The following is a 27,193-nucleotide window of genomic DNA, read 5'->3' as shown; positions in this document are numbered from 1 at the left end:
ATGGAGAAGATATCCATAGTCCTCACAATTCTAAATCTGTGATTGTTGTTGTCTAGTAGTTTTCACTCCCAACTTGTGACCTTATTTGGGGTTTTCTTGGCAAAGATACTGGAATGGTTTGCCATTTCCTTTTCCAGCTCCTTTACAGGTGAGGAAGGCAAACAGAGGCAAACAGGGTTAAGTGACTTGTCCAGGGTCACACAGCTAGTTTCTGAGGCCAGATTTGAACTCAGGAAGACAAGTCTGAGTCTTCTGACTCACTCCAGGTGCTGCACTCTATCTGTTGCACTAACTGCCCCAAAATCTATGATACCATTATGAAATATGGATAGTGAGGTCAGGGAGGCATCAAAGATGAACTCTGAGATTACAATCTCTGTAACTGAAGAGATTGTGGGACCTTCAAACTATAGGATGTTTGTAATATTTGAAGGCAGCTAGAGGTTCTCTTACTATCTCCTTACTTATCTTGGGTTGAAACTCTCTATTAAATATTTTTGTTCTTGTGAAGTTTGAATACAGATTGAGGCGCACTACATGCTTGCCTTTTTTGCTTCTCTTTTGTTTTTGTTTTTAGGGTCTTTATTTTTTTGGTTTTCTGTTTCTTCTTTCTCATGATTCATTCCATTGGTTATAAGTCTTCTCCACAACTTGACTAGTGTATAAATTAATTCAATGCAAAGTTATACATGGTAGTTATATGAGATTCCATGCCGTCTTGGGAAGGGAGGGGGGAGGGAGGGGAGAAAATCTGGAACTCAAAATTATGTAGAACCGTGTGTGGTGAACTAAAAATAAATAAATAAATTTTAAAAAATATATTTTTGTTCTGTTCTTCCCAGTCCAAAGGTCATTCTTCTTGGCAGAGAAAACAAGCAAAAAAAGACATGAGTGGTTCTAGATTCCCTCAATTGTCTATTCTTTTTCCATCTACCTGAGTTTCTTTCCATCTATCCCTCCTTTATCTTCCTCTTTCCCCCAGCATAATTTAAAATCTTTATTTTTCTTATCCTTCACACTCATTACTAGCCTTATCTCATTCTGAGCTTTGGGCCTTCTGATATTACTTTTATGGGTCCAGGCTACTGTTTTGTATTCAGCATTAATTACCTATTCTTGTTTCCATGTTCTCTTAATATCTTTTAAAAATCAAAGTCGATGATTTCTCTGCCCAACCACATATATTTTTCTAGACAGCTTCCTCTGCCCTATTCTCGTTCATTTCTTTTTTATCTTTAGAATTTTGTTCCTAATAGTTTTCCACCCCTTTGCATGACTTCTCCTAAAGAACATTAGACCATAAGTCAGGCCAATCTTCAGCTGCCAGCTAAGTGAAGCATGTTAAAATTTCAGAGGATACTTGCTGCTGAAATCCACAACTACAAGTGGGAAAAAAAGTATTTATAGCTCCTGGGGGGAGTATAGAGTCATCAATGGTGTTGGTGGTGCTGGAGGGACCAATGGAGGAGAACTGGACATCAAATGATAACTGGCCGCAGCTATCATATTGGGATCTGAGCCATCTTTGCCAAGATCTAATATTTCTAACTTCCAATTCCTCCATTCTGTATGCTTCACGGGGGGCTAAGTCATTGTTTTTATAGACTTAAGCAGGAATGGATTGTAGAGACGATCTAATCCAACTTCCTTATTTTGCAGATAAGGAGACTGAGGCTCAGAGGGGTTAAGATAGTGGCCCAAGGTCATACAAAATTATTGGCAAAGCTAGGACCTGAATCTGTCTCTCTGACTCCAAATTAAATGCACTTTTCACCGTTTCATACTTCTTTTCTCCCCCCAAAGCAGCTGAGGTAGGTAGTGGAATCTTTAGACATTGCACACATGGCCAGATGTAGATTAGCTTCTGCCAAGTCAGGAAATGAAGCCTTAGAAATGAGGTTCTAGGCAAGCAAAGTTAATTACCAAGCATTTGTATAGACATGCCAAATGCTATAGGAGCTCTTGCAATAGAATTGCCTAAGAAACCTGGTTAACTTGGCCTTACGGCCCATGATAGGTAGCAGCAGCCTGGGAAGCCTACTGTAGTAAACAGCTCCTGAGCTTATTCCTAGCAGGCTACCTCTGCTCTTTCACCTGTGATAGTAAGATAAAAACTTTGGCATTACTTCTGAGGATACCAGGGGTCTGCGTACATGTGTTAGGTAACCCAGGAGGGCTTGTGGCTTTGAGTGAGAAGATAGCTTAGAAAGATTTCTTATCATCTTACTGTGTTGTGTGCTAGAGGAGAATTAGTGCAAAACAATCAGCCCACCACCTTTTCCTTTCCAGCAGAGTTAGCACCAGAACTGGGAAAAGCAGCCAAGCCCTGTGTCACATGAAAAGGATGATCAGGACGGCCCACCTGCTGCCTAATGGACTATCTGCATAGGAGATTATTGACGAAGAACAGGTGAAATGTCTCTTTACAGTAACACATGCCTGGCTTTCCCGGTGGACAGGCAGAGATCTAATTAGGGAACACGGCAGCTGTCCAGCCTTTCAGTGAAGGATCAGCAGTGTACCCCTTCCTGAGTGCCAAAGGATTGGGATGGAAGTAGGAGAAAAAAGGAGAGTGAAGTTAAAGGGCCATAGTCCAAGGGGCTGATTTATTTCCAAAGTGGGACATTTGGGTTTGTCATGTTTTGCAGGATGGAGAGGGAAGAGGAAAGGGAGGTGTGGATTGATGAGAGTACAGGATGACAAAGCAAGGAAGTTGGGAGACTAAAGGCAGGAAAAAGGGGGAGAGATATTGAGGAGTTAGTATGATCTTGGTTCTCAGACTAAAAAGCATATGGTGGAATGGAAGAGCCGGGTGTCTGAAGAATAGGGGATGAGCAGCCAGCCAAGAAGGAGAATGATGGGACAGAGTGGAGAGTCTGCTTCTCCTTCCTTGCAGACCTTCCTTCCTCTAGCTAAGATCTCATAGGGTCGAGCATTATACATTTGTATTTCCTCTTACCATCGCACCGAAAGAAACCACTAGGAATAGGGACACTATGCCCCTAGTGAAAAATGTATTTTGGCTGGATCTGTCCAATCTTAGCTTTTGTTAGTTATGAAATACATGTAGCACTTTTTTTGTAACAGAGAGCTGAAAACAACGTAGGTTCCCATCAATTAGGGAACAGCTGAATAAATTGTGGCATATGAATATAATGTAATATTATTATGTAGTTAGAAATGTGGATGAATATAAGGAATTAGGGAAGACTTGTATGAACTGATGCAGAGTGAAATAAGCAGATCCAGAAAAACAGTATGCACAATGACTACATAATGTAAATGAAGGAACACCAAAAAGAAGCCAAACTGAGTAATTTAAATGACAGGGTTTGATCATGAAGAACAGATGGAATATATTTCCCTTTGCAGCAGAGAGGTAAGGGGGGAATATAAGGGGAATATAATGTTGCATACACCGTCAGATGCATTTGCTGTATTGGTAGCTTTTGTTTAACTGTTTCTGTTCAAAGGGAGGACACACACAAAAGATAAAATTACTTTGAGATCCAAGAGAGATGGAAAAAAAGAACTTCAGGGGCTAATAGCAAGCATTACAAGGGTTTATATTTGTGATTCATGCAGAAGTTTATAAACCAGCATACATTTTTTTGCTATCATGCTGAGGGCTGTAAACATAAAAACAATGACATAAACAGCCTTCTGGTCTTGAAATAAAAATCATTGCTCATTAAAAAAAAGAGTAGGACACAATTCTTGGGGGGATATGGAGGCAAAGTTCCATAAATGACATATAAAAATAAAACACATCAACAAAACTTATCTTTAAAAATTTGTTTGTATTAGGACCAGCCTTGCCAAAGACCAAATGGAAATAATTGCCCTGGGCCTTGTGGAGAGAGGTATGGAGGGGTTTTGTAGTAAAGATAGAGTTAATAATATCCTCTACCTTCCAGAGTTCTTGAGAGGATCAAACCAGATAACTTCACAGACCTTAAAGTGCTATATAAATGCCAGCTATTATTATAAAAAAGTGTCTTTAACTGAACTTAATCTATTCCTAGTTTTTGTTAGTTATGAAATTTGTTTGTGCAACATTTTTTTTGGTGGTAGGGCTGAATCTGAAGTCAGAAAACCTGTTTTCAAATTCTGGATCTGCTTACTTACTACCTGTGTGGCCTTGGGCAAAATCACTTCATCTCTCTGGGGCTCTGTTTCTTCATCTGTAAACTGAGGGTATTGGTCCAAATAGGCCAAGATCTTCTCTACTATATACTTATCATCTGTGATCTCCTTTTACTCTGTGGCTGCCCAATTTTTTTGTTTTTGGGAAGAAGAAAAGGAGTTGGGGGGCAGTGTAAGCTTATTTTCAAAAGTCTTTATAATAACTCCTTGGCTGTCTTGGTTCTCAGACTCTAGGGACTTATAGAGAATTTTTTTTTGTTTTTTAGTAATAGTTCAGATAAGATAGAATCAATTACATAGCTTAGCTTACCATAGATAGTCCTGTGGAAGTGGAAGAGAAAGATCATAGGATCTTAGATCTAGAGCTGGAAGAGTCTTCAGAAGTCATCTAATCCAAATCCCTCATTTTACAGAGGAGGGAACTGAGTCCCAGTGAGGTAAAGTGATTTGCCCGACATCACATAGGTAATAAACATCAGAGATAGGATTTGAACTCAGGTGCTCTGACTCCTGAGTCAGTACTCTATACTACAAGGATTGAAGCAGAAAGAATTTCCTACCGGCAGTTGCTGATTAAGTCTCTTAGGAAAATGATTTTGTCATGTGTGATAATTAGATATTTACTCAACATGCAAGCATGTTGTAACCTAAATCTGAGGTCAGCACTTCACCCAGGCAAGAGCTGTGTCATGATGCCAGGGAATCTACAGCCAAAGAAACCGTGAGAAAACAGATCCTAAAAAAAAAATAAAAAAATAAACAAATATGGAGAAAACAGATCCTTTTACTCTAGCTTTGACCTTGCCTCTTGACCTTACTCCCTTCATTCCTTCTTTCACCTTTTTCATACAATTAGAAGGTGTTCAAGGGGCAGCTAGGTGGTGCAGTGAATAGAGTGCTGGACTTGGAGTCAGGAGGACCTGAGTTCAAATGTGACCTCAGACACTTGACACACTAGCTGTGTGACCTTGGGCAAGTCACCTAACCCCAGTTGCCCTACCTTCCCCCTTCCAAAAAAAAAAAAGGTATTCAAAAAATTGGGTCAGAGAAGCCTGATTGTGCTTTCTCTATCTTTCTGCTCTCTTAAGGAAAGAAAGTACTAAACTATCATTGATTGATGTTTATTAATTATCTGCAATGTATGTTAGGTACCACAGTGGATAGGGCACCTGACCTGGAGTCCGGAAGACTCTTCTTCCTGAGTTCAAATCTGGCCTCACATACTTAGTAGCTGTGTGACCCTGGGCGAGTCACTTAATCCTGTTTGCCAGAGTTTCCTCATCTGTAAAATGAGCTGAAAAAGGAATATTAATCCACTCCAGTATCTCTGCCAAGAAGAACCCAAATGAGGTCATGAAGAGTGGGACACAACTGAAAAACAGCTCAGCAACAGCGTATGTGGGACTATCCTGTCCACCATGGAGTTTTGGAAACATCAAAAATGCCATTTTAGGTCAAACTAATGATCCTACCAGCTCAGCATCTCTCTCCCTGTCTGTCTCCTTCTGTCTCCCTCCCTCTTTCTCCTTCCCCATTGTCATCCCTTTCTCCTTCCCTCTTTCCATCCTCTCTCTTTCTCTCTTGTCTCTGTCTCTCTCTGTCTCAGAGTCTCTGTCTCTCTCTCTGAGAGATACATTTTGTGGGAGATTCTGATGATTTTTCTCTATCATGTTCTCAATTCATATATTCTACCTTGTTCTTTCTCCTGAGTTCCAATTTTTAACTGCCTTACAAACGTTTATCTCCCCCTTAACAGCATGTCAAATTCAACATGTCCAAAAGTGAGCTCATCTTTCCCCCCAAGACCCATCCTTCCTTCCAACTTCTCCACTTCTATGGATGGCAGTGCCAATTTCTCAGTAACTTAGCCCCCAAACATCAGGTCATCTTTGGCTCTTCCTGGTTTTTCACCCTCCACATCCAATTAGTTGCCAGGTCCTGTCAATTCTCCTGCAGCAATATCTCCTGCAAAAGCTTTCTTCTTTCTGTTCACATGACCACTCTTCTGTTTCAACCCCACATTATCTTTTCCCTAGATAGTTTTAAAATGAATATTTTATTGATACCTTTTTTTACAATAATTTCTGAATATCCCACCCCCACCTTGGAACAAAGGAAAGCAGAATTGAACAAAACCAGACAACACTGCAACCATGCCTGGTGCCATATGTACCTTTCTGTACCCCCAATCCTCAAATTTACCCATCTCTTTTTTGGTTTCCTAGGCATTTGTCATAGTTTCCTAATTTGTGTTCCTAAAGCCAACCCCTTCCTTATCCAGGCCATCTGTCTTACAACTTTTAGATTAATCTTCCTATGGGAAGGAGCCCTGAGTATTTCTAATTTCTCCTTAATACTATGGAGCTATCATCCCAAAATTTTAAACCATCTCTATCTAGCATGTTTGTTTGCATTGGAGGTAATGAATTCTATAGAATAGAATAATAACTGGCATTTCTAGAGCCCTTCAGGGTTTGCAAAGGGCTTTATATATATGATCTCATTTGAGATTCAAAATAGCCCTGTAATAATACTCAGGTATTATTACCCTCATTTAACAAATGGGGAAACTGAGGCTCAGAAGTAAAGTGATTTGCCCATGGTCACACAGTGTAAGAGGTGGAATTCTTCTTGACCTCAGGTCATCTGGGTGGTACAGTGGGTAGAGCACTGGGTCTGGAGTCAGGAAGATCTGAGTTCAAATCCAACTTCAGACACTTTCTGGCTGTGTGGCCCTGATCCGGGCACTTAACCTATGCTTGCCTCAGTTTCCCCAACTGCAAAATGGGAATAATACTAGCACCTATATTGAAGGGTTGTTGTGAGGCTCAAAAGAGACAATATTTGCAAAGTGCTTAGCAAAGTGCCTGGCATTTAGTAAGTGCTTAATCAATCCTTTCTGACAACACTATGTCAGGCTGTTTCCTGTGTATTTAACACAGTGTTAAGAAATACTTAAAGTGTTTCCTTTTATTTATCTTCCCTTCAGATTGCTCCAAAAAGGTATTTCAATGATTTTGCAATCTCCTGGAGAGAGAAGGAGAAAGAACTCAGATATTTGGTATAGATAAATAGTTTAAATCAACTACGTCAATGGCAAGGACTGAATGTGAAGTACAGGTTAGTAGCAAGCAAAGGGGCAGAGGGCCTCAGCTGGGGCTGTGCGCCAGAAGTGGGCATGGGGAGCTCCACCCACCCCCTGGAGGGCTGGAGCAGGTATTTAAATCTGCCTGGTGCTGATCTGTCCCGGGTCAGACCTGCCCGACCAAGCCTAGCACATCAGAATAAGGAAGTTGGCCTCAGGTAAGGAACTCGCCGCAGCTCAGCTGTGGTGCCCCCGGCTTTCCTTTCGTGTTCTTCGGTGTGGTATGTGTCCCCGGCTACTCTGTTTCTGGAGAGGGCAGTCAGGAGCCTGGGTGCGGTGTCAGAGTTTTTCCTGGGTGGCTTGTATGCTCCATGAGGTCCTGTAACATGCGAGAGCTGGGAAATAGTGGTTATCTAAAAGGAGGTCTGAGCTGGGATGATGGGTCCTGCAGATATGGCTTCATAGCTGTTGATCTGTCCTTCATTTCTGAGCTTGGCTCTCTGTCCCTAGAGGAGGCTAGCCAGTTCTGCATATCTGTACATAGAAATGAGGTTTAGATGGGACATGGCCACAGCCAAGTGGGATGGAGTGCTGGGTCACTGTTTAGGTGAATATAACAAATTCAAATGTGTTACTGTGGTTGACTTCCCTTGCACAATGGGTATATTTCTTGCCTTTTCAATGGGTGGGGGAGGGGATGGAGGGAGAAAGAATTTGAAACTCAAAATTTAAAAAAAGAGTGGTAAAAAAAATAGTTAACAGGAGGAGAGGAAGAGAGAGAGAGACAGAGGGAGAGAGAGAGAGAGAGAGAGAGAGAGAGAGAGAGAGAGAGAAGAAGAAGAAGAAGAAGAAGAAGAAGAAGACAGAGAGAGACAAAGAGATTGAGAGAGACAGAGAGAGAGACGGAGAGAGAGGGACATAGGGGGAGAAAGAGACAGAGAGAGAGGGAGAGAGAGAAGACATAAAGAGAGAGACAGAGGGAGAGAGAAGAGAGAGATTTTTTTTTTTTTATATAAAGTCAGTTTTCTCCCAAGGGCCTTAAAGATTGAGTCTTATGTTAGAGACAAAGACCTCACTGAGAAACATCCCCCTTTCCACACTTTGTTTGTGGAGCCAGGCACATTAGTCAGTAAGTCAAAGCCTCTTGACATTGTCCCTGTCTCCCAGGTAGATTTTCCATGTCTGCAGAGTCATTAGACCTCTTGAATTGCTAATCTGATGGTTCTATCCTTACCCCTCTTCTCTCGGTATTTTTGCTCCCTTAGTGATCACTTCTACTCTTTTGACTTCAGCTATCAGCTTTATGGAGGCAGTTAGGTGGCTCACTGGATAGAACACTGGGCCTAGAATCAGGAAGACCTGCGTTCAAATGTGGCCTCAGCTAGCTGTGTGACCCTTGGCAAGTCTCTTAACCTCTGTTTGCCTTAATCCACTGGAAAAGGAAATGGCAAAACCACTTCAGTATCATTGTCAAGAAAACCCCATGAACAGTATTTGCCACAGTGTCTGGAAGAGTCAGACATAACAGAGCAATAACAGTCACATTTATGCAAATGACACTCAAATATGCATATCCTCTTTTGCTTCTCCCTAGAGGTCCGTCCTCTTAATCTTATTGTTTTCCCTTTTAAAAGTCCTTCCCATAAGGGATTCCTTGCCATCTTGTAGGGGAGGGGTTAGGGGAGGGAGGAGAAAATTTGGAACTCAAAAACTTGTGAAACTGAGTGTTGTAAACTAAAAATAAAAAATCTAAAATTTTTTTTAAAAAAAAGTCCTTCCCTAACCCTATGCCCCAGTTTTCTCAAATCTCTAGAAGTTTGGAAGATTTCTAAACCTCTTCAGATGTACACTTTGTTTCCTGTTCAACCCATATGAGAGTAAGGTTCCAACATTACTGGCCCGCCACTCCCACCTGTTTCCTCTATGTTAGTTCTTTCTTTCAAGTCCCAAATTTATGAGATAATTGCTCCTTTTTACCTTATCCTTCCCGATTTTGTTTTTTAGAGTCACCTCATCATACACAACTCAGTCACAACCTTTATTTCAAACTACTTTAGTAATGATAACAATTTTAAGAATACTGATAACATTTTCATATTGTATAAGTAAACAGTTTTTTAACCTTTATCAGTACCTGATAGTCTTTAATGATTTCCTTCCTTATATTTCTTCTTCTCTTATATTGAATTTTTGACTGAGTTCTGGTCTTTCTGTTTCAAATACCTGAAAGTCTTTCAGTTCATCAAATGTCTATTTTTTCATTCAGGATAATTCAGTTTTGCTGGATAAGTTATTCTTGGACGTAACCCCAGCTCCTTTGCTCTTTGAAATATAATGTTCCAAGACCTGTGGTCTTTCAGTGTAGAAGCTGCTAGGTCTTGTGAATTCAAATTGATTTTTTTTCTTGTTGCTTGCAATACTTTCTTTTCAACCTGGGAATTTTGAAACTTAGCTAGGTAAGTTTTCTTCCTAGGATCTCTTTCAGGTGGTGATCACTGAATTCTTTCTATTTCTACTTTACCTTCTTGTTCTAGAACTTAAGGGCAATTTTCCTTAATAATTTCTTGTAACATTGTATCCAGATTCTTTTTTTAATCATAACTTCCAGGTACTCTGACAATTTTTATGTTATCTCCTCTCGATCTGTTCTCCAGATTATTTGTTTTTATATTCACATACTCTTCTATTTTTTCTAGTTTTATTTTATCTTTATTTTGTCTTATAATATCATTTGATTCCTCTTGCCCAATTCTAGTTTTCAAGGAGTTATTTTCTTCCTTAAGATTTTGTATCTCCTTTTCTAATTAGTTAACTTCCTTTTCATAATTTTCTTGGCTTGCTTTTCTTCCCCCTAATTTTTCCTCATTCTCTCTTACTTTTTTTTAATTTTTCCTAATTCTCTGTTATTTGGTTTTTAAATTCCTTAAGTTCTTCTAAGATTTCTTGTTGGGTTTGTGACCCCAACGCCATCCAAATGAATCTAATTGATGTGTATTAAGCAGGGCATTGCTAAGTGCTGGAGGTATAATTAATAAAGAGAAAGACAGTCCCTGCTCTCAAGGACTTCACCATCTAATAGAGGGAGACAACAGACAAAAGAAGGCAGGAAAACCAGAGTGGGGAGGGAGGGACTACGGGATACGAGGGAGAGTGGGAGATGCAGAATGGAGTGAGCAAAAGTCCGGCTTCTGCCTTTTGTAAAGGAAGATATTGGGAGGCATTTAGTATTCCACCCTCCTCCCTACCAGGCCATATCCACTGGACAACTCCAAGACTTGTGGATAGCCCTAGGGCCATATTCACTAATGGGGTGAAAGGGAGCTCCACCTGGAGACCTGGAGACCTCCCTCTGGACTTCTCTCTCTCTCTTTACCTCTCCATTTCCTTCCCTCTTCCCTTCTCCAGTTTCTCCCTCCTTCCTTTTCCCTCTGGGTATCTCATAGGAGGGCACTCTAGGAGGCAGTTGGTAGCCATAGAATGTTAGAAGTCACCTAGTTCAACATCCCTCATTTTAATAGATGAACAAGGACCTTGAGCAGCGTCCTAGTATTGCTTCTTCTAGAAATAGCACAGAAACTCCTCTCAGGGACCTCAGCTAACCCTTCATTCTGCCAAGGGTAGAGATCAGATATGGTTGTGCTTTTTTTTTTTTAACCATCATCCTTTGAAATTGAAGCCAGGGAAATATGGACAGTAGGTATGGAGGCATGGAACAGCTCTTCTACAAGCTGTAAAGTCCTTGTGTTCATTTGGAATTGGGGCTCATATGCAGCCAGGCTTTAGAAAAGCAGCTGGGATGTAAGGCTTTTATTGGTCCATATGGGGATTGAACCTGCAACTTTGGTCTCATTAGTAAGGTCCTGAAGCCCAGGGATTTTCAAACCTTTCTGAGTCAAGTCAACAAGCATTTATCAAGCACCTACTATGTGCTAAGTGACGGGGATATTTTAAAAAGGCAAAAATTGTCCCTGCCCTCTAGGAGCTGGCAATCTAATTGGGGAGACAAGATATAAACAACTATGAACAAAAGATATATACAAAAGGATAAACTGGAGATAATCTCTAAGGGAAAGAGGGAAAGGGAGAAGTCACAGAAATTTCATATTACTTAAAAAAGTATAGTAACTTCATCACATGGTAAGGCATAAATATAAATGCAAGTGTTGGGGTGTGGAGGGGTGTGGGTCCAGCCTATAATTTCACTGATGTGGAAAACTCAAATGAGTTAATAATTGTCAAATACCTAGGCACAGTGCCTAACACATAGTAGGCACTTAATAAATGTTTGTTCCCTTCTCCTTCCTGATATAGAAGTTCCCTTTATGGATGCAGATTGGCAACTCCTATCTGGGGGTACAGAGATATTAAGTGACTTTCCCCCTGTTCATATGTGTGAGAATCAGGACCTGAACCCAGATCTTCCTGACTCTAAGACCCTATATCTGCTATGTTAGGCTGCTTCTTGTAAGACAAATGATAGTAAAGCAAAAAGTGTATACATATACATGCCTATTTATAGCCAGTAATAGCTTATGTTAAGGAGGGTAGGTCTGAAAAAATAAGCAGTCTAAAAGTGTAGGTCATGGAGATAATAATACAATTTCTTGACTTCTTTATGGCATTCTTTTTCTAGTTCCCTATAAAAACAAATACAGTTGCCAATTGTCTCCATTATATACTGTTTACTTTCTGACAAGAACCTCTATAGTACTTGGCCACAAGTGTAGAGAGGATGAGATTGTAATTGGGAGATTTATTCATTCCTCAGACATCATCAAGTTTCTCTTGGTGTCTCTGGCAAGTGTCTCTAACAAGACACTACTAGGTGCTGAGGATGTAAAGATATTATCATATCATATCATATATTACATTGTATTATACATAATAACAAGAGCTAGCATTTACATAGCACTTTCGGGTTGGCAAAGTGTTTTACAAATATTATCTCATTTGATCCTCATAACAATCCTAGGAGGTGGGTGCTGTTATCATCTCCACTTTGAAGAAACAGAGGCAGACAGAAGTTAAGTGACTTGCCCAGGGTCAGACAGCTAGTAAATGTCTGAATTCAGGTCTTCCTGACTCAGGTCTTCCTGACTTCAGTGCTGTGTCCAATGTACAATGTAGCTGCCTAATATACAGTGCCTGTTCTTTACATAATGGGGGTGAGAGGAAGGGGTTCTTAAGCTACAAACTGTGAACTTATAAAAATTTTTCATAACTATTTTAATAAAATTGGTTTCCTTTGTAATCTTATGTATTTTATTTTAAGCATTTAAAAACATTATCCTGAGAAGGGGTCTATAGGCTTCAACAGATTGCCAGCAGGGTTGAGGACACACAAAAAAGGTTAAGAACCTTTCTCCAGGAGCTTACAGTCTATGAGACAAGATGAGATAGGGACATGAACAGAGACAGAAGAGAAAGGAGCTATATTTAGAAATAATCTCCTTATTCAAACTTAAAATAATTGTGCAAAAGCCTGTAAGGACTAACTCTGCTTGGGAAATACCAATGAAACTTCGGTATGTTTCTGTGGAATCTTAAGACTCTGTCTGTGGAATACTTAGAAAATCCTGTCCTAACCCCCCGACCTCACTGGCAACCAGACAACAGAACAGGGTGGGAGAAAATGGACTGAGAAGTTCCAGGGAAGAGGCCTTGTTAAGGATAAGGAAGCTGGGGAGTCTGGGATATATTGCAAGTTTGTGTCCCTGTCTTTCCAGTTGGCCCAACAGCCTGGAGCTGGGAATAATTTTACTCTGGGGAGCAAAGGAGCAAAGGACTGTCTGAAAGGTAAATGGGGGTCTCTGCTTTTGTCCCCAGAGACACATGGAGCTCAAATACTTGCAATAACGAACGAACTTCTGAATCCTGGGGCTGATGCTTGCCCATTCTACTGAGGATGACACCACACCCCAGTTTCCCACTAGGAAGAAGACTCACCCAAGATACTCCTGGACAGTGATCCTGATGTCTCTTCTGTGCAGAGCATTCAAGTGTGAGATAAGTGAGTATGTGACAGTCCCTGTTGAGGCCTCTATCACTATCTTGTCCCTAATTCTGTCAGAAATCGCTCTTTGGTCCCCCAGTCTGGAGCCAGCCACAGGGGTTAGATGTTCTGAGTTCTAGTTCTGTCTGATTCTGCCACCCATAAACCAATGCATGATGAATGAGGGGCCCTTGTACCTCTCCCACCTCAGAGGCTGGGAAGCAGTTGGACCTGGGCCAAATATAGGAATGTTCTAAGTCCAGAAATGAGTGGCTTTGGGAATCTCAAATCGAGTCAAACACCTAGACCCAGCCTCAAGCAGACCCAAAGGTGAGGATTTCTACTTGTAGATGAGAGCTTAAAACCAGTTGTCAGAATCTTAGTTACCACTTACCCTTGGTCAGATATTTTAACCAAATTTGTCTCTGTAGGATCTCTCAGGGCTTTTTTGTAGCTGTGGTGATCCGTAGATCCAGCTAACATCCGCTGGATGTTAGGAAATGATTTGTTTTACCTGGGTGACTCTGAAAAGGGACCACATTTTTGCACATAGTATCTTACAGGCATCCTATCCTTGAGAAGAAGAGAAGGCCCTGAGGTAGAGATAACCAATGGGAGATCTGTGACAGTTTTCTCATTAGAGGATAGGTTAACTTGGCTGGCCCCTTAGTTGTTGTCCAGACTGTCCATATCCAAGGTACCTTGTTCTACCCCAGTCTCTGATTAAAATATCTCATTCCTTAAAGCATGGCATGGCTATGACTTTTGTGTCTCAAAGTAGGGAGTGGAACAGTGAGATAAGGAGAAATAGATCTACAATATACCTTCATCCTTTTTCAGGGATGACTGCAGCTCTTCAGTCCTCAGCTTTTTTTTTTAGTGGCTCTAGGCCCCCAAAAGCCATATATGCCCTTGAGGCCCTTTGTTCAGCAGTTGGTTATGCTTAGTCCATGATTCCCCTTAATAATCTCCCCTCCCATGCTGCTGCCAAATTTAGAATGTTCCTAGGCAGGCTTGCCATCCTGTCTGCCCCTTGGCAACCCAAAAGGCAGCCTACCCTGTCTTCCCTGTGACATCATCAGCTGAGGCTTGATATAGCCCATCAGAGTTTTCCTGCAACATTCTGTGAGCTGGGAGTGTGTTGGAGGTGTGTCCTGGTGTGTGGGCTCATGGCCACCTGCTTGTGTGTTTGGCAAGAGGGAGGAAAGGGCGGAGTGTATTTAGCTCACATAGACCTGTGTATATTTAGCACACACAGTCCTGAGTGTAATGAGCTTTGTTTCCTGCAGGGACCTCATCTGAAACCTACAAAAATTTAGCCTCCAGGAGAGACAGGGACATCTCATAAAAACTTAGTTCCGTGTCTCATTAATCATTCACCCAGAAATGCAGACATTACCCGTCTTGCTTCTTGATCCACTCCCTTCCCCACCTCCCAACACTAGCCTCTTGGAAACAGGAACTTAACCCGCATATGAAACCTCAGTAGTCCTGATTCACTGAATCAGGAAAAGGAACCTAACAGTAAAACAGGAAGTGCTGTCTATAGAGGGATTTTCCTATAAGCCTGGAGAATGACAGCCATGTTGGAGAGCTGCTTGACTCTTCATGACACCTGGACCATCCATCCCAAGGACACAGGTGGGCTGCCTCAACAGGTAGTGAATTCCCCTTCACCGGAAGTTTTCAGGCAAGGGTTGGATGGTCACTTGCTGGGCAGGTTGTAGAGGGATTCTCCTTCAGGAATGAGTTTGATTAGACAACTCCTGGAGTCTCATCCATCTTTGAAATTCTATGATTCTGTTTCCCTTCACCCATCCATCTTCTGTGATTAAGATGACCACATGTATTTTCTTCTCATCTAGCCTAAATAGTCAGATCCTCTCTCTGTGCTTAATCAAGTCTAAGAAGCCACAGGGGACATTCATGTAAGCTGTTGCTTCTCAGCCACAGTCTTCCTCTAGCATCTCACTCCATTCTGCCACCTACAGAGAAACTCCACTCCATGTCTCTGGAGCCTTCTCCTCTCATGTGACCTCCACCTGGAAAGACAGTACACATCCATGAAGCATGGAACTGGGGTGATTTGGGAGCCTCAAGATAGGGAGGGTAAGAGCTGAAATGAATGAGAGGTGATTGAAGGTCCTGCCGACCTGAGCTGAATGGGAGGGGGAGTAAAAGAACCATACCCCTACTCTTTTTAAAGCAATATTGTCCCATTTGGTGAGAGAGATTCCCACTGAGTGATCTGATAGTGATGCCCTATCCTTTTAGGGATAAGAGGGGAGGCAACCAGACCTGTCATGAATTGAGAGCTTTTTAAGGTATTTCTCCCTGGTTTCAGCCTTACTTTTATGCCTGTGGCCTTCTGGTCACTTTCAGTCACCTGTTCTGTCCCAGCTCTACTAACCTATGGAAGTGGTCCAAACAATACCTCATCCCCTAGGTGATGTAATAGCCAAATGCCAGAAAAAGGCATCAGGTGAGAGAACTCAAGGACCATTAGGACAGGAATCTCCTAAGTATAACCACTCCTGTCCCTTCACCTACTAACCTCCTGTGCTTAAGAGGCAATGATTCACCTGACCCTACAATGGCACTTTGGACTCCAAGTCCTTCCTTGGAGCCCTGTGTTTCTGTTCCCCTTCATGGGAGAGGTCCTTGAATATGAGTGCTGCTCCTTGAAGCAAACACCCCATGCCTGTGGCACCACCCCCTTTCTGTTTTCTTTTTATACTCCCTTCCTTCTCCTCCCCCCATTCTGTGTTTGTCATCCTGCATAGAGTCCAAGTGCTGCTGAGTTCTCAGAATAAGTGTGTCTGTCTCTAGGAAGAATCAACCCAATTGGGGTCAAACTGGGTAGACAGCTAAGGTTTGGGGTATGAGAAACCCTAACACAGAGGAGGAATAGGCTCCCTCTAGCTTAGGGTTCAAGCACAGTTCATATGGTTTTTTAACAGGGCCTGAAGGGAAGTTGAGTTCTAAAAATTCAAACAAGTCTGCCCTCCCCTCACCCCTAACTCCCCACTCCAGCGAGGAGCCCTATGCTGTCACAGATGACAGTGATACCTTTTCAATCTTCTCTCCCTGACCTCAGCCTGGTCTTTAAATCTCTCCCACCTCCCACCTGAGAGTGGTCATCCTCTGAGATAAAAATGTAGTTAACCAATGATCTAGTTGGGCCTTTCCTGTACTATTTGCTGGGCAAGTAGGTGGTTCAGTGGATAGAGCACCAGGCCTGGAGGCAGGAAGACCTGAGTTCAAATGTGACCTCAGATAGTTACTGGCTGTGTGACGTTGGACAAGTCACTTTAACCCTGTTTGCCTCAGTTCTGTAAATCTGTAATATGAGCTGGAGAAAGAAATGGCAAACCATTCCAGTATCTTTGCCAAGAAAACTCCAAGTGGGGTCATGAAGAGGTGGGCACGACTGAACAACAACATACCATTCTCTCCCACCCTGTTTTTTCTTACCTCTTAGAAACTAAAACCAGGCCTGTTTTTCATCTCATTCTTTCTTTCCACCTTTTCTCTTTCTTATCTGCTTATTTTCCTTTGCTCTGTATTTCTTTTCTCCATTAAGAGATATCTTACCCTCCCTTACCCCAGTACTCTAATTCATCTGATCTTGGAGGGAAGCCCTGGAAGGCTCTGAAGGTTGATACTTCCGTGTCTCATCTGTTCTTGGACACTCCCACGAAGCTGGGGAACAGAGTGAGGATAAGCAGCGATTCATTACTGGTCAGAGAAGATCGAGTAAGGGTAGAGTTTTTAGCTGAATGAAGGAAGTCATTATATAGGACTTAGCATCTGGCTTCCAGTCCAGTAAGAGGCCAGATCCCCCATTCCCAAGGTGCCAAATGTGTCAGGTCTGTTAAAATGAAAAGAAAAGCCCACTTTCGTCTTTGAGGGTCCTGGCCCATACCCTATTGGGTTGGGCAGTTGAGAAGTAGAAGGTCATAAACGAATATAGGTGTAGCTGAAGCCCACTGGGAACTTGAGGCTGTTTATCTGTGTGACTATTGGTTTCTTACTCCATTGGAGGAGAGAGGAAATAAAAACCTCTGCTCTTTCCCAGACCACCTCCTCTCCCCAAACAATTTCTTAACCTTCCTTCAATAATCTAGCCACCAGGACCATTCCTCCCACCTGGTGCTCTGGGGACCTTCTATATCTTAATTTCTTTAAGAGTCTGTGCCCCAGAACCGCTCCATTTTGTTTGTATAATCTTGGGTCCTGAATTCTCTTCCTCATTCTCCTTCCTGCACTGCGTAAGAAATTGCTTCTCTGGTCTGGGGAAACCATTTTTGGCATATTTGTTCTGGTCATTTGATGTCTGTTTCTACTCTTTTTATACCTTCAGTTGGAGGCAAATACCTCTTTTTAAATCCTTTTCCTTGTTGGTTTGTCCAATACCAAGAATGTAATGACCAAATTACAGGATCTTCATTTCTCTCCAGGCCAGCTCTGTCTCTTTTGCCCAATTCTAAAGGAAACTCTTAAGAGCCTGCCCCATTTAATGGAGCCTTTCCCTACCCATCACTCAGGTGCTAGAAAATTGTGTTGTTTTCTTTCTCCCACTTGATGATGGAATTGCTTTCTTCACTCAATCAACAAACATTTATTAGGTGCTTACAACCGTGCTAGGCCATTGGGGGTATAAATACAAAAGTAAAACAAGCTTACCATCTAATAGAAGACACAGCCTGTTGTTACAGGCTGGTTGTCTAACTGAGGTAGAGGATGTGGGGGCCCAGACTTCGGATGGAAGGTGACCCTGAAGGCAGTGTTAGCTAAACTGGAGGCACACTCAGGAAGGCCAGGTCCATGTCAGCTAGCATCTCTGATAAAATCGGTGACTCCAGGTGCTGCCTTACAGTGCAGTTAGCTCCAGAGATGGAAGGCTGCATTAGTCTCCTGTTGCTCCAGTGTTTCCTAGATGAGCCTTAGGCAATGTTGAGGAGAGGGGCAGCTTTGATCTAGTAATGATAGCTAGCATTTATATAGCACATTAAGGTTTTCAAAGTGGTTTATCTCATTTTATCCTCACAACAACTCTGAGAGGAAGATCAGTCAATTGATAAACATTTATTAAACACCTACCGTGTGCCGGGCACTATGCTAAGTACTGGGAATAAGAAGAAAGGTTAAAAAAATTGTGAGAAAATAAAGAAAGGTTTTACTACAACAACAACAACAACCTAGTCCCTGCCCTCCAGAAGCTCACAGTCCAATGAAGAAAACAACATGTGAGCAAATGTACAAACAAGTTAGTTAAAGGATAAATTTGGAAATAATCAACAGAGGGAAAGAGCTAGAATCAAAGGGGATTAGGAAAAGTATCTTGCAGAAGGTGGGATTTAACTGAGACTTGAGGGAAGCCAGGAGGTAGAGATGAGGAAGGAGAGCGTTCTAGGCATGGGCAATGCCCAGTAAAAATGCCAGCCTCAGGATACAGTCTTATTTGAGGAACCGAAAGGAGGGCAATATCTCTGGACTGAAGAATGGTGTGAGGAGAAGTGTAAGATGTAAGGAGACTGGAAAGATCAGGGATGTTGGGAGTGGGGGGCGGGGAAGGGCAATTTGTGAAAGGCTTTGAATGTCAAACAGGATTTTATATTGGATCCTAGAGTTGATAGGCAGCTAGTGAAATTTATTGACTTTGTGTGTGTATGTATGTGTGCATGTGTGAGTATGTGTAACATGGTCAGACTTGCTCTTCATATGTTATTCTTATGCCCATTTTACAGATGAAAAAAACAAGGCAGACAGGTTAAGTGACTTGCCCAGGGTCACACCACTAGGAAGTGTCTGAGGCTGGATTTGAACTCAGGTCTTCCTAACTCCAGATCTAGTGTCTTAATCACTGTGCCACCTTGCTAGGAGAATAACCAGGAATCACTTAAGACACGTGAAATCTAGTCCTGGCCCTTTTTACCCCTCTGATTGACCTCATTTGTAAATTGAAGAGATTGAGGTCTTGATATCTCTAAGGTTTTTCTTTTTCTTTTTTTTTCCTTTTTCTATCTCTAACATTTTACAAGAATAGGCCTAGTGACACCTTCTTCACAAGATGGTTGTGAGGGACAAGAGATAATGTTAGTTATCACAATGCAGTATACAAATATAAGGTGGTATCATCATCATTATTTTTGGATTTTTTATTTATTTTGTTTTTCTTTTGAACCAGACTTGTGATTTTGATTGTATGGGTCAACAAACATTCATTAAGTTCCTACTATGTGTCAGACACTGTGCTATGAAGTCAAGATACAAAAACAATTCCTGCCCACAAGGGACTTACATTGCAATGAGAAGACAACATACATAAACAAGTATATTCGAAACACATACAAAACAGCTCCAGTGTGTTTGGAAGGGCGTTGGTTGGAACCAGAAAAGACCTCAAGCAGTAAATGGTACAGGGAATTCCCAATGAGGAAACTATCAGTATAGACCTATAGCTGCTCTTCAACTTATATAGTCTTAGCGAGTTGGAATACTAAGAGATTAAATAATTTTCCTTGATTAATGGCTGAGCAGCAGTGGATAGAGTACCAGCCCTGAAGTAAGGAAGACTTCATCTTCCTAAGTTCAACTCTGGTCTCAGATACTTACTAGCTGTGTGACCCTGGGCGAGTCTTTTAACCCTATTTCACTCAGTTTCCTCATCTGTGAAATGAGCTGGAGAAGGAAGTGGCAGACCACTCCAGTATATTTGCCGAGAAAACCCCAAATGGAGTCATGAAGAGTTGGACACAACTGAACAACAAAGGGGATTGGCATACTGCAGACCGAGGGAGTCACATCTGGCCACCACCTGTTTTTTTGTAAGACCAGAGAACTAAGAATGGCTTTTGCATTTTTAAATAAAGTTTTATCATATTTAAAAATGTAAAATAAAGAAAGGAAAGAAGGGAGAAAGAAAGAAGAAAGGAAGGAAAGAAGAAAGAAAGAAGAAAGGAAGGAAAGAAGAAAAGAAAGAAAACTATTTTTAATTCTCTGGTATACAAAAATAGGTGAAGAGTTGGATTTGGCCTTTGGCCATAGTTTGCCAGCCCATGGACTACATTTTTCCTAATTCTGAGGCCAGATCTCTATCTGTTACGCCGTGCTACTTCTCTGCTAGACTATTTTAGATAAAAATAGCTTGTTACTCCCAACCAGAACAAATTACAAATCATCTATTTTGGTTTTTTTTTTACATTGTAAATTGGGTAAAGAGCTGAACTTAGAATCAGAAAAACCTGGTTATAATCTAGTCTCTGACACATATTAGCTTTTGACCCTGGGCCAGTTATATAACCCCCATGTGCCTCAGGCAACTCCATGAGATTTATCTACTAAGTTATAGATGGATTGTTAATCTGTGATCTATGTTGGTAGAGAGAGTTCTCATGCTGAGAGCTCCCTCATATTGATGAAGTATTGCAAGTATTACACTATCTTCTCAGGGCTCATCACTGAATTCTGTACATATTAGATATTTATTAACTATGTGTTGAATTGAGTTGTGCTCAGAGGAGGCAGAAATCATTATAGGCAGGAACAGGAAGCTTTTCAGGGTGGTAATGGGGCTTGAACTAGGAGATGGATAGGATGGGGGCACAGCTATAGTTACAGAGACGACAACATCATTGTTTTTGTCTGGACCTGTGATTTCATCAGTATTTGGAATTCCCATCATAGAAACTTCCTCCACTATTGAAGGTTAGCAACTCATCTGCAACTTATGGTTGCAAAGACTTTGTTGTTCATTTGTTTAAGTTGTGTCCAACTCTTCATGACCCCATTTGGGGTTTTCTTGGCAAAGACACTGGAGTGGTTTGCCATTCCTTCCCCCCAGCTCATTTTATAGATGAGCAAACTGAAACAAACAGGGTTAAGTGACTTGCCCAGGGTCACACACAGCTAGTAAGTATCTGAGGCTGAATTTGAACTTAAGTCTTCCTGACTCCAGGCCTGGCTCTCTATCCATTGTGCCACCTTTTAGAGACAAGCCTAGGGGAACTGAGTTGTTGTGTCAAAAGTATATCAAAAGACAACCGTGTCAGAAGCAGAACTTGAACCCAGGTCTTCCTGACTCTGTATCTTTGGCTATCACGGCTCCCACATTAAAAAGCCATACATGATAAAAATAAAAAACAAAGATAACCTGAGTAGAGTAGAGAGGTAATTAGGTGAGAAAGGAAAACAAAAGGAAGTCCTCCCTTTTTTGACCTCTTAATTTTTGTCCCTAGTATGTCCAATAAGCTTTCAACCAATTTAAGCTCAGGCCATCTTGAAACTGGGTACCTAATACCTATGTAATTTGCCTGTTGAAGACAAATGTAAAGGAAGAGTTGATTTTAAAGCATTCAGAAATCAGAAATTGTTGTAGAAATGCTTGAAGGAGTTATGTTGACCCCAGGTTAAAATAAAGTTGGAAAGTGACCAAGGGACATGAAGAGTGAGGGAACACAAAAGTTCAGTAGCATGCAATGTCATCTATTGATGGGCCAGTGCAATTTGTTCATGGCTCATTAAAGGGAGGACGAAAGGGAAGAAGAGAAAAAACATTTACTAAATGCCTACTATGTACCAGGCACTCTGCTAAATGCTTTATTTTATCTCATTTGATCCTCAAAACATTTCTGGGAGGTAGGCGCTATTAGCATCCCCATTTTACTTTTGAGGAAACGAAGGTAGACAAAGGGTAAGTGATACACCCAGGGTCACTGCTAGTGTCTGAGGCTGGATTTGAACTCAGGTCTTCCTTACTCCAACACTCTATCCACTGTACCACCTAGCTGCCTTATTGATACTAAAGGAGGAACATAGAAAATGAAAATTAGCTGGTAGCTTTAAACTTCCCCCTGGAGTTTATAAAAAAACAGAATGAGCTTTGGGAAGTTTCCCCTTTTTAAAAATAAACACACAGAATAACAACATTGGAGTTGGAAAAGAATCTTGGTGATCATCTAGGCCAGGGGTTCTTGACTTTTTTGTGTGTCATGGACTTCTTCAGCAGTCTAGTGAAATTGATGGCCCCCTTCTTGGAATAATGAGTTAAGATGCCTAAAATAAAATATATAGGATTACAAAGGAAAAGAATTATACTAAAATACAGTTATCTGTCTATCTATCAAAACTAGATCATAGCCCCCAAGTTGAGAACCTCTGAGCCTAAGACATTGTCCTCATTTTACTGAGATCCAGAAGAGGAAAGTTATTTGCTCCTGATTATACAGCTAGTAGGAGCCAGAGTTGGATTAGAATCCAGAGCTCCTGCCTTCCAATTCATTGTTCTTTCCATTACATCCATGGTTCCCAAACCATGTGCCCCAGCATGTTAAGATGCAGTAGCAAACTCACAGGGGCCCTATGAGATACTTTGAAGTTTTCAACCTAGCTATTTAATAAATGAAACTGGTAAGGGATTTCTTTTGAAAATAATTAGACGCTAAGGATACCATGAACCAACGAAGTTTGGGAACCTCTGCATCTATACAATAGAGGCAGAATCTTGGAGTTGGAAGAGACCTCAGAAACCATCCATTTCTAACCCCTACCTGCATGGAAATACCCCAGACCATAATCCTAACAAGTTAGTCATCCAACCTTCACTTGAAGACCTTCAGTGAAGGGAAGGTCCATGCAGATTCCCTTGTCTATCATCTCTATGATTCCTGCAGCATTAAGCCAGCCAACTTTGATTCCTTCTCTTCCTGTCCATCCATAATACTTATTCCTTACATTATAATAGCACTTTACAGTTTTCAAAGCACTTTCATATATATTATCCATATCTTCCCTTGCTAATGAGTGGTAAAATATTCCCCCAAAATGGTACCAGACAACTCCTGAGACAAGCATCATAGCTCAGTGGAAAAACCTCTGGATTGGGAGTCAAAAGACCTGGGGACCTGGGTTCTACTGGCTTTGCCATTAATCAGCTGTGTGACTTTGGGTAAGTCCCTTTAACTGTGAATTTCAGTTTCTTCATCTTTAAAATACGTGGGTTAGACTGGGTAATTTTAATTATCAAATTTGGCCTGAAGAAGAGAAGACAAAATGTACTCCCCTCCCTTCTTTGCAGAAGTGAGGGACTCTAGATGTGGCACATTGCAGATATTCTTAGATGAAGTTGATAAGCTGTTTAGTTTTACCAAACTTCTTTTCCCTCCTTTCTTTGTTATTTGTTATTATAAGGAAGGGTTTTCTGGGATGGGAGAAGTATATATAGATATAGATATATAGATAGATAGATATCTATATATATAGATATCTATATATATATAGATATATATATATTTGGAAATGTAAGCAATGTAAAAACAAACTATATCAATTTAATAATTAAGTCAAGGATTCTTTAAAGTTAAAATAAAATTAATAAAGGAATTAGAATATAATCTCTAAGGTCCATCCCAGCCCTAAAGTCCTATGATTCTGGGACCCTGAGGTAGCCATTGGGAGCAGAAGGAGAAACAAAGAACTCAGATCACCCCCATGTTGGTTAACAAGGCAGTGACTTGAGAGCGGCCACATAATGGGAGGGGAGGGCTGATTGAGCCATACATTGAATTCTTGTGACTGCTGTTTCTGCCACTCTGATTTGTCTCCTTTGTTGTACTTCTTAGCTTTTGGGCTGGGGACTGTGAGGAGGCAACATGGCCTCTGCGGAGCCCCTGACGGCACTGTCTCGCTGGTACCTCTATGCCATTCATGGCTACTTCTGCGAGGTGATGTTCACGGCTGCCTGGGAGTTCGTCGTGAACTTTAATTGGAAATTTCCGGGTGTCACCAGTGTCTGGGCCCTTTTCATCTACGGTACCTCAATCCTTATTGTGGAGAAGATGTACCTGCGCCTGCGGGGCCGTTGCCACATCCTGGTCCGTTGCCTCATTTACACCCTCTGGACATACCTATGGGAGTTCACCACGGGCTATATCCTTCGCCAGTTTAATGCCTGCCCCTGGGACTACTCCCAGTTTGACTTTGACTTCATGGGTCTCATCACCCTGGAGTATGCTGTGCCCTGGTTCTGTGGCTCCCTCATCATGGAACAGTTTATCATCCGCAACACCCTCCGTCTTCGTTTTGAACAGCATGCTGAGCCTGGTGGACCTACTGCCTCACTGGCTCTGGCTAATGGCCATGTCAAGACAGACTAAGAAGTGGACCCGTGCATGGACAGTGGCCCTGGGGCTTTCTTGATCAACCCATGAACAAAAACCAAATGGGAGGAGCTGCTCTTCCTATTAGACACAGCCTCTCCCTTCTATGCCCACTGTATCAATACACACACACATACACACACACACATACACACAAAATCTGCACCCACACACCATCCCCGTCCTCACCAGAGTAGAGTGTGTGTGTGTGTGTGTGTGTGTTAGAAGTGAAGGGAACAGAGCTACATGGGTATGGGGGTGGGGGGCATATATGTGAATACCTTCCTAGCTCAGAGGAGAACAGCAGAATTCCCGATTGCAGTGATGACTTTGAAAAATAGCATCCCAATCCACTGACCGTGTGACTTTAAAAACTGGGTGACAGGTGGGAAGGCCCCAGGAAACCTCTTGGACCTCCCACACCCACCTCTTCCTTGGGCCCCTTCCCCCCACACCCACCACTGCCCTTTGGTCTGGGTGAAGTTAGCAGTTGGCTTGTTCCATTAGGCAGTATTCAGGTGCTTGCTTGCAACCAATACCTCCCACGGGGCCAAAGGAGCTGAAGGACTAGAAGGAACTTGGCCATGGCTGAGAGACAGCTTGGCAGCCACACTCTGCTTGCACAGGAGATGGAGGCAGAGGCCCTGCTGCTGCCTCCTTCCCTGTAGCCCCGAAGCTGCTTTCTTGGTGTTTTTTGGGGCACACTGGTGCTGGATCCCCACTAAACTTGGACTTTTGAAGAACTTAATCCTCAAGTGCTCCGTGGAGTTCCCCCTTTTTTCCCTCTACCCTCTTCTTTTATTTTTGAACTAAGGGTGGCCTGCCTTTCTTGTCTCCTCCCCTTACAAGCCAACACAAAAATTCCCAGAGATAGAAACCTGAGAAGTCTTTTCTACCTGCCCCTACCCCTTCCCCTCTTTGTTTTTTGCTCATTTGCCATACATCCTAGGGAGACTACACAGGCAGCATTTTCCCTCTCCAATCATCTACTGTGAAAGCATCTGGCATCATGGCCACTGGGCTTGTGACAGTGTGCCCTGGTGCTGGCCCCCTACTCCCTTCTCATAGCCATCTAACAGCCTTGCTGGAGGCTGACCACCCACTAAACCCATGCAAGAATTGGGCCCAGCAGGGCCTTAAGGAGGTAGTGTCTTGTGACCTGGAAGAATTTCTGAGAGGTTTCCCAAATAAAGATTGTTAGGAGAGGGGGGGGAAGGGGCAGAGTTTGAGAGAGGGAGAGAAAGAGAGGTTAAGATTCTACTTGAAGGAAACCAGAGGTGGAGAGAGGTAATATTTTAGGCTTAGGAGATGCTTTAGAATGTTCAGATGGGAACAGGCTCAGAACTTGGTGCTGGTGTTCATTTATCACAGCCCCCAACTCCATGTTGCCTTCTCAGGGCTGCCACTCCTAGCCCTCTTGTCCCCACAAACAGGGCTCTCTCTTTGAATTCACTCCTTATTCAGTATTACCACACTATTTGGAGGCATGGTTTTAGTCCCCCACCCCAGTTGCCCTCTCGCTCCTGTGAAGTGTCCATTGCTGGCAGTGGACAGGTGAATGCCTCAACCTAGCTCACTTCCAGCACTCCCAACCAGCACAAAGGAGTTAATTAACCCTACTATACCCTGTGGTACAGTGTTTCCTGACTAGTCCAGGACACTTAGGTAGAAATTAGCATCATCCCTTTTTATAAATCATTTAAAAAAATGCCAAGACTACCAACTGTAGAAAGAAACTCCTCTTCCTTGCTGTCCTACCCAGTCTCACAGGTGGGACCAGAGTTTGGAGGTTGGGTGGGGGAAAGAATATGGAGGGGAGTGGAATAAAATAGCTTGGAGGGATCAATTTAGGGAACAAATGTTTTTTGCTGTTGTCTTAGACTCAGAGTAATGTGATAAGAAGTTCTAAGTTTTTGCTTCCTGGATAGGCTTTCCAAATACAGGGATTAATCCTAACTGAAGAATAGTTGCTCCCCCTCATACAGTGTCCTCTCTTCCCCCAAGGACATAGAAAATCATTTCTTCCCAGGTGAAGGTGGGCATTGATTGCTTTCTATCAATTAGTGAAGAGAATTTGGGCGGTTAGGGAGTAGTGAGGTCAGACCTGTGATTTCACCAACATTGGAAACTGCCAGTGTTGAAACTTGATGCAACTCATCTATACCTTAGTCTTAGAAAACTTCCTAAGGCATTGAGAAATTAAGTGATTTGCCCATTATCTAGTGTGTCAGACTAAAACCTTTGCCTGACTCCCAGATTAGCCCCCATAGTCCCTGTGTCAGGCTGCCTATGTTGACTAGAGAGAAGCATTTAGTTCGTTTAGCCACAAACTTTACAAATGCTGCCCTACCAACCACCCAGTCTTCATATAGTTATGGCCTGGTGCTGAGTCACTGTTAATGCCACCATAGGAATCACAGTGTATCCTGTGCCCCAGGTCTCTCTTCAAAGACCCGGGTTCACAGGGACCAGATTTCATCCTGGGGGCTGACCCCAAAGGGGTCCTTATTGCTCTTTGGCTTTCTACCCCAACTCTGGGGTAGACGTCCTGAATAAAGCTTAGGTATGGCTTGTGTCTGAAGCGTCCCCACATGTGGGTAGTAGTGTCTCCACTTCCTCACAGGTACCCTGGGTATGAGACTGCCTTTATTTCCTCCACCACAAAAATATGCATAAAATGCATAAAAAAGCTATCATCAGAGCCCCAGTAGCGATACAGATATAGAACTCATTTAGTGTCCTACTTCCCTGAAGATAAAGGCATTTCGAGGCTGCTTAACAAACACCCCCCCCCATTTACCTTTTATGACG

The 27,193-nt window shown here is 42.2% G+C and overlaps 1 protein-coding gene across 3 annotated transcripts in view; it reads left to right on the top strand.

The window, feature by feature from the left end:
* The window catches only part of TMEM229B (transmembrane protein 229B), a 58,021-nt gene extending 31,064 nt beyond the window's left edge, over positions 1-26,957 (top strand). The window contains exons 2-4 of one of the 3 annotated variants that reach the window (XM_036735434.1): positions 13,058-13,241; positions 23,059-23,172; positions 23,846-26,957. In XM_036735434.1, the coding sequence (XP_036591329.1) occupies positions 23,876-24,379 (504 nt within the window). In that variant the 5' untranslated portion in view covers positions 13,058-13,241; positions 23,059-23,172; positions 23,846-23,875 and the 3' untranslated portion in view covers positions 24,380-26,957. Of the gene's footprint in view, positions 1-2,338; positions 2,411-13,057; positions 13,242-23,058; positions 23,173-23,845 lie in introns of those variants that run through there. The other 2 variants (XM_036735433.1, XM_036735432.1) reach the window with 2 other exon arrangements.
* The last annotated feature ends 236 nt before the right edge of the window (positions 26,958-27,193 follow it).

The sequence above is a fragment of the Trichosurus vulpecula genome, chromosome 8 (genome assembly GCF_011100635.1).
Source record: "Trichosurus vulpecula isolate mTriVul1 chromosome 8, mTriVul1.pri, whole genome shotgun sequence".
Classification (NCBI taxonomy): domain Eukaryota; kingdom Metazoa; phylum Chordata; class Mammalia; order Diprotodontia; family Phalangeridae; genus Trichosurus; species Trichosurus vulpecula.
The sequence above is the reverse complement of the archived record's forward strand: the minus strand, read 5'-3'. Positions and strand labels throughout refer to the sequence as shown.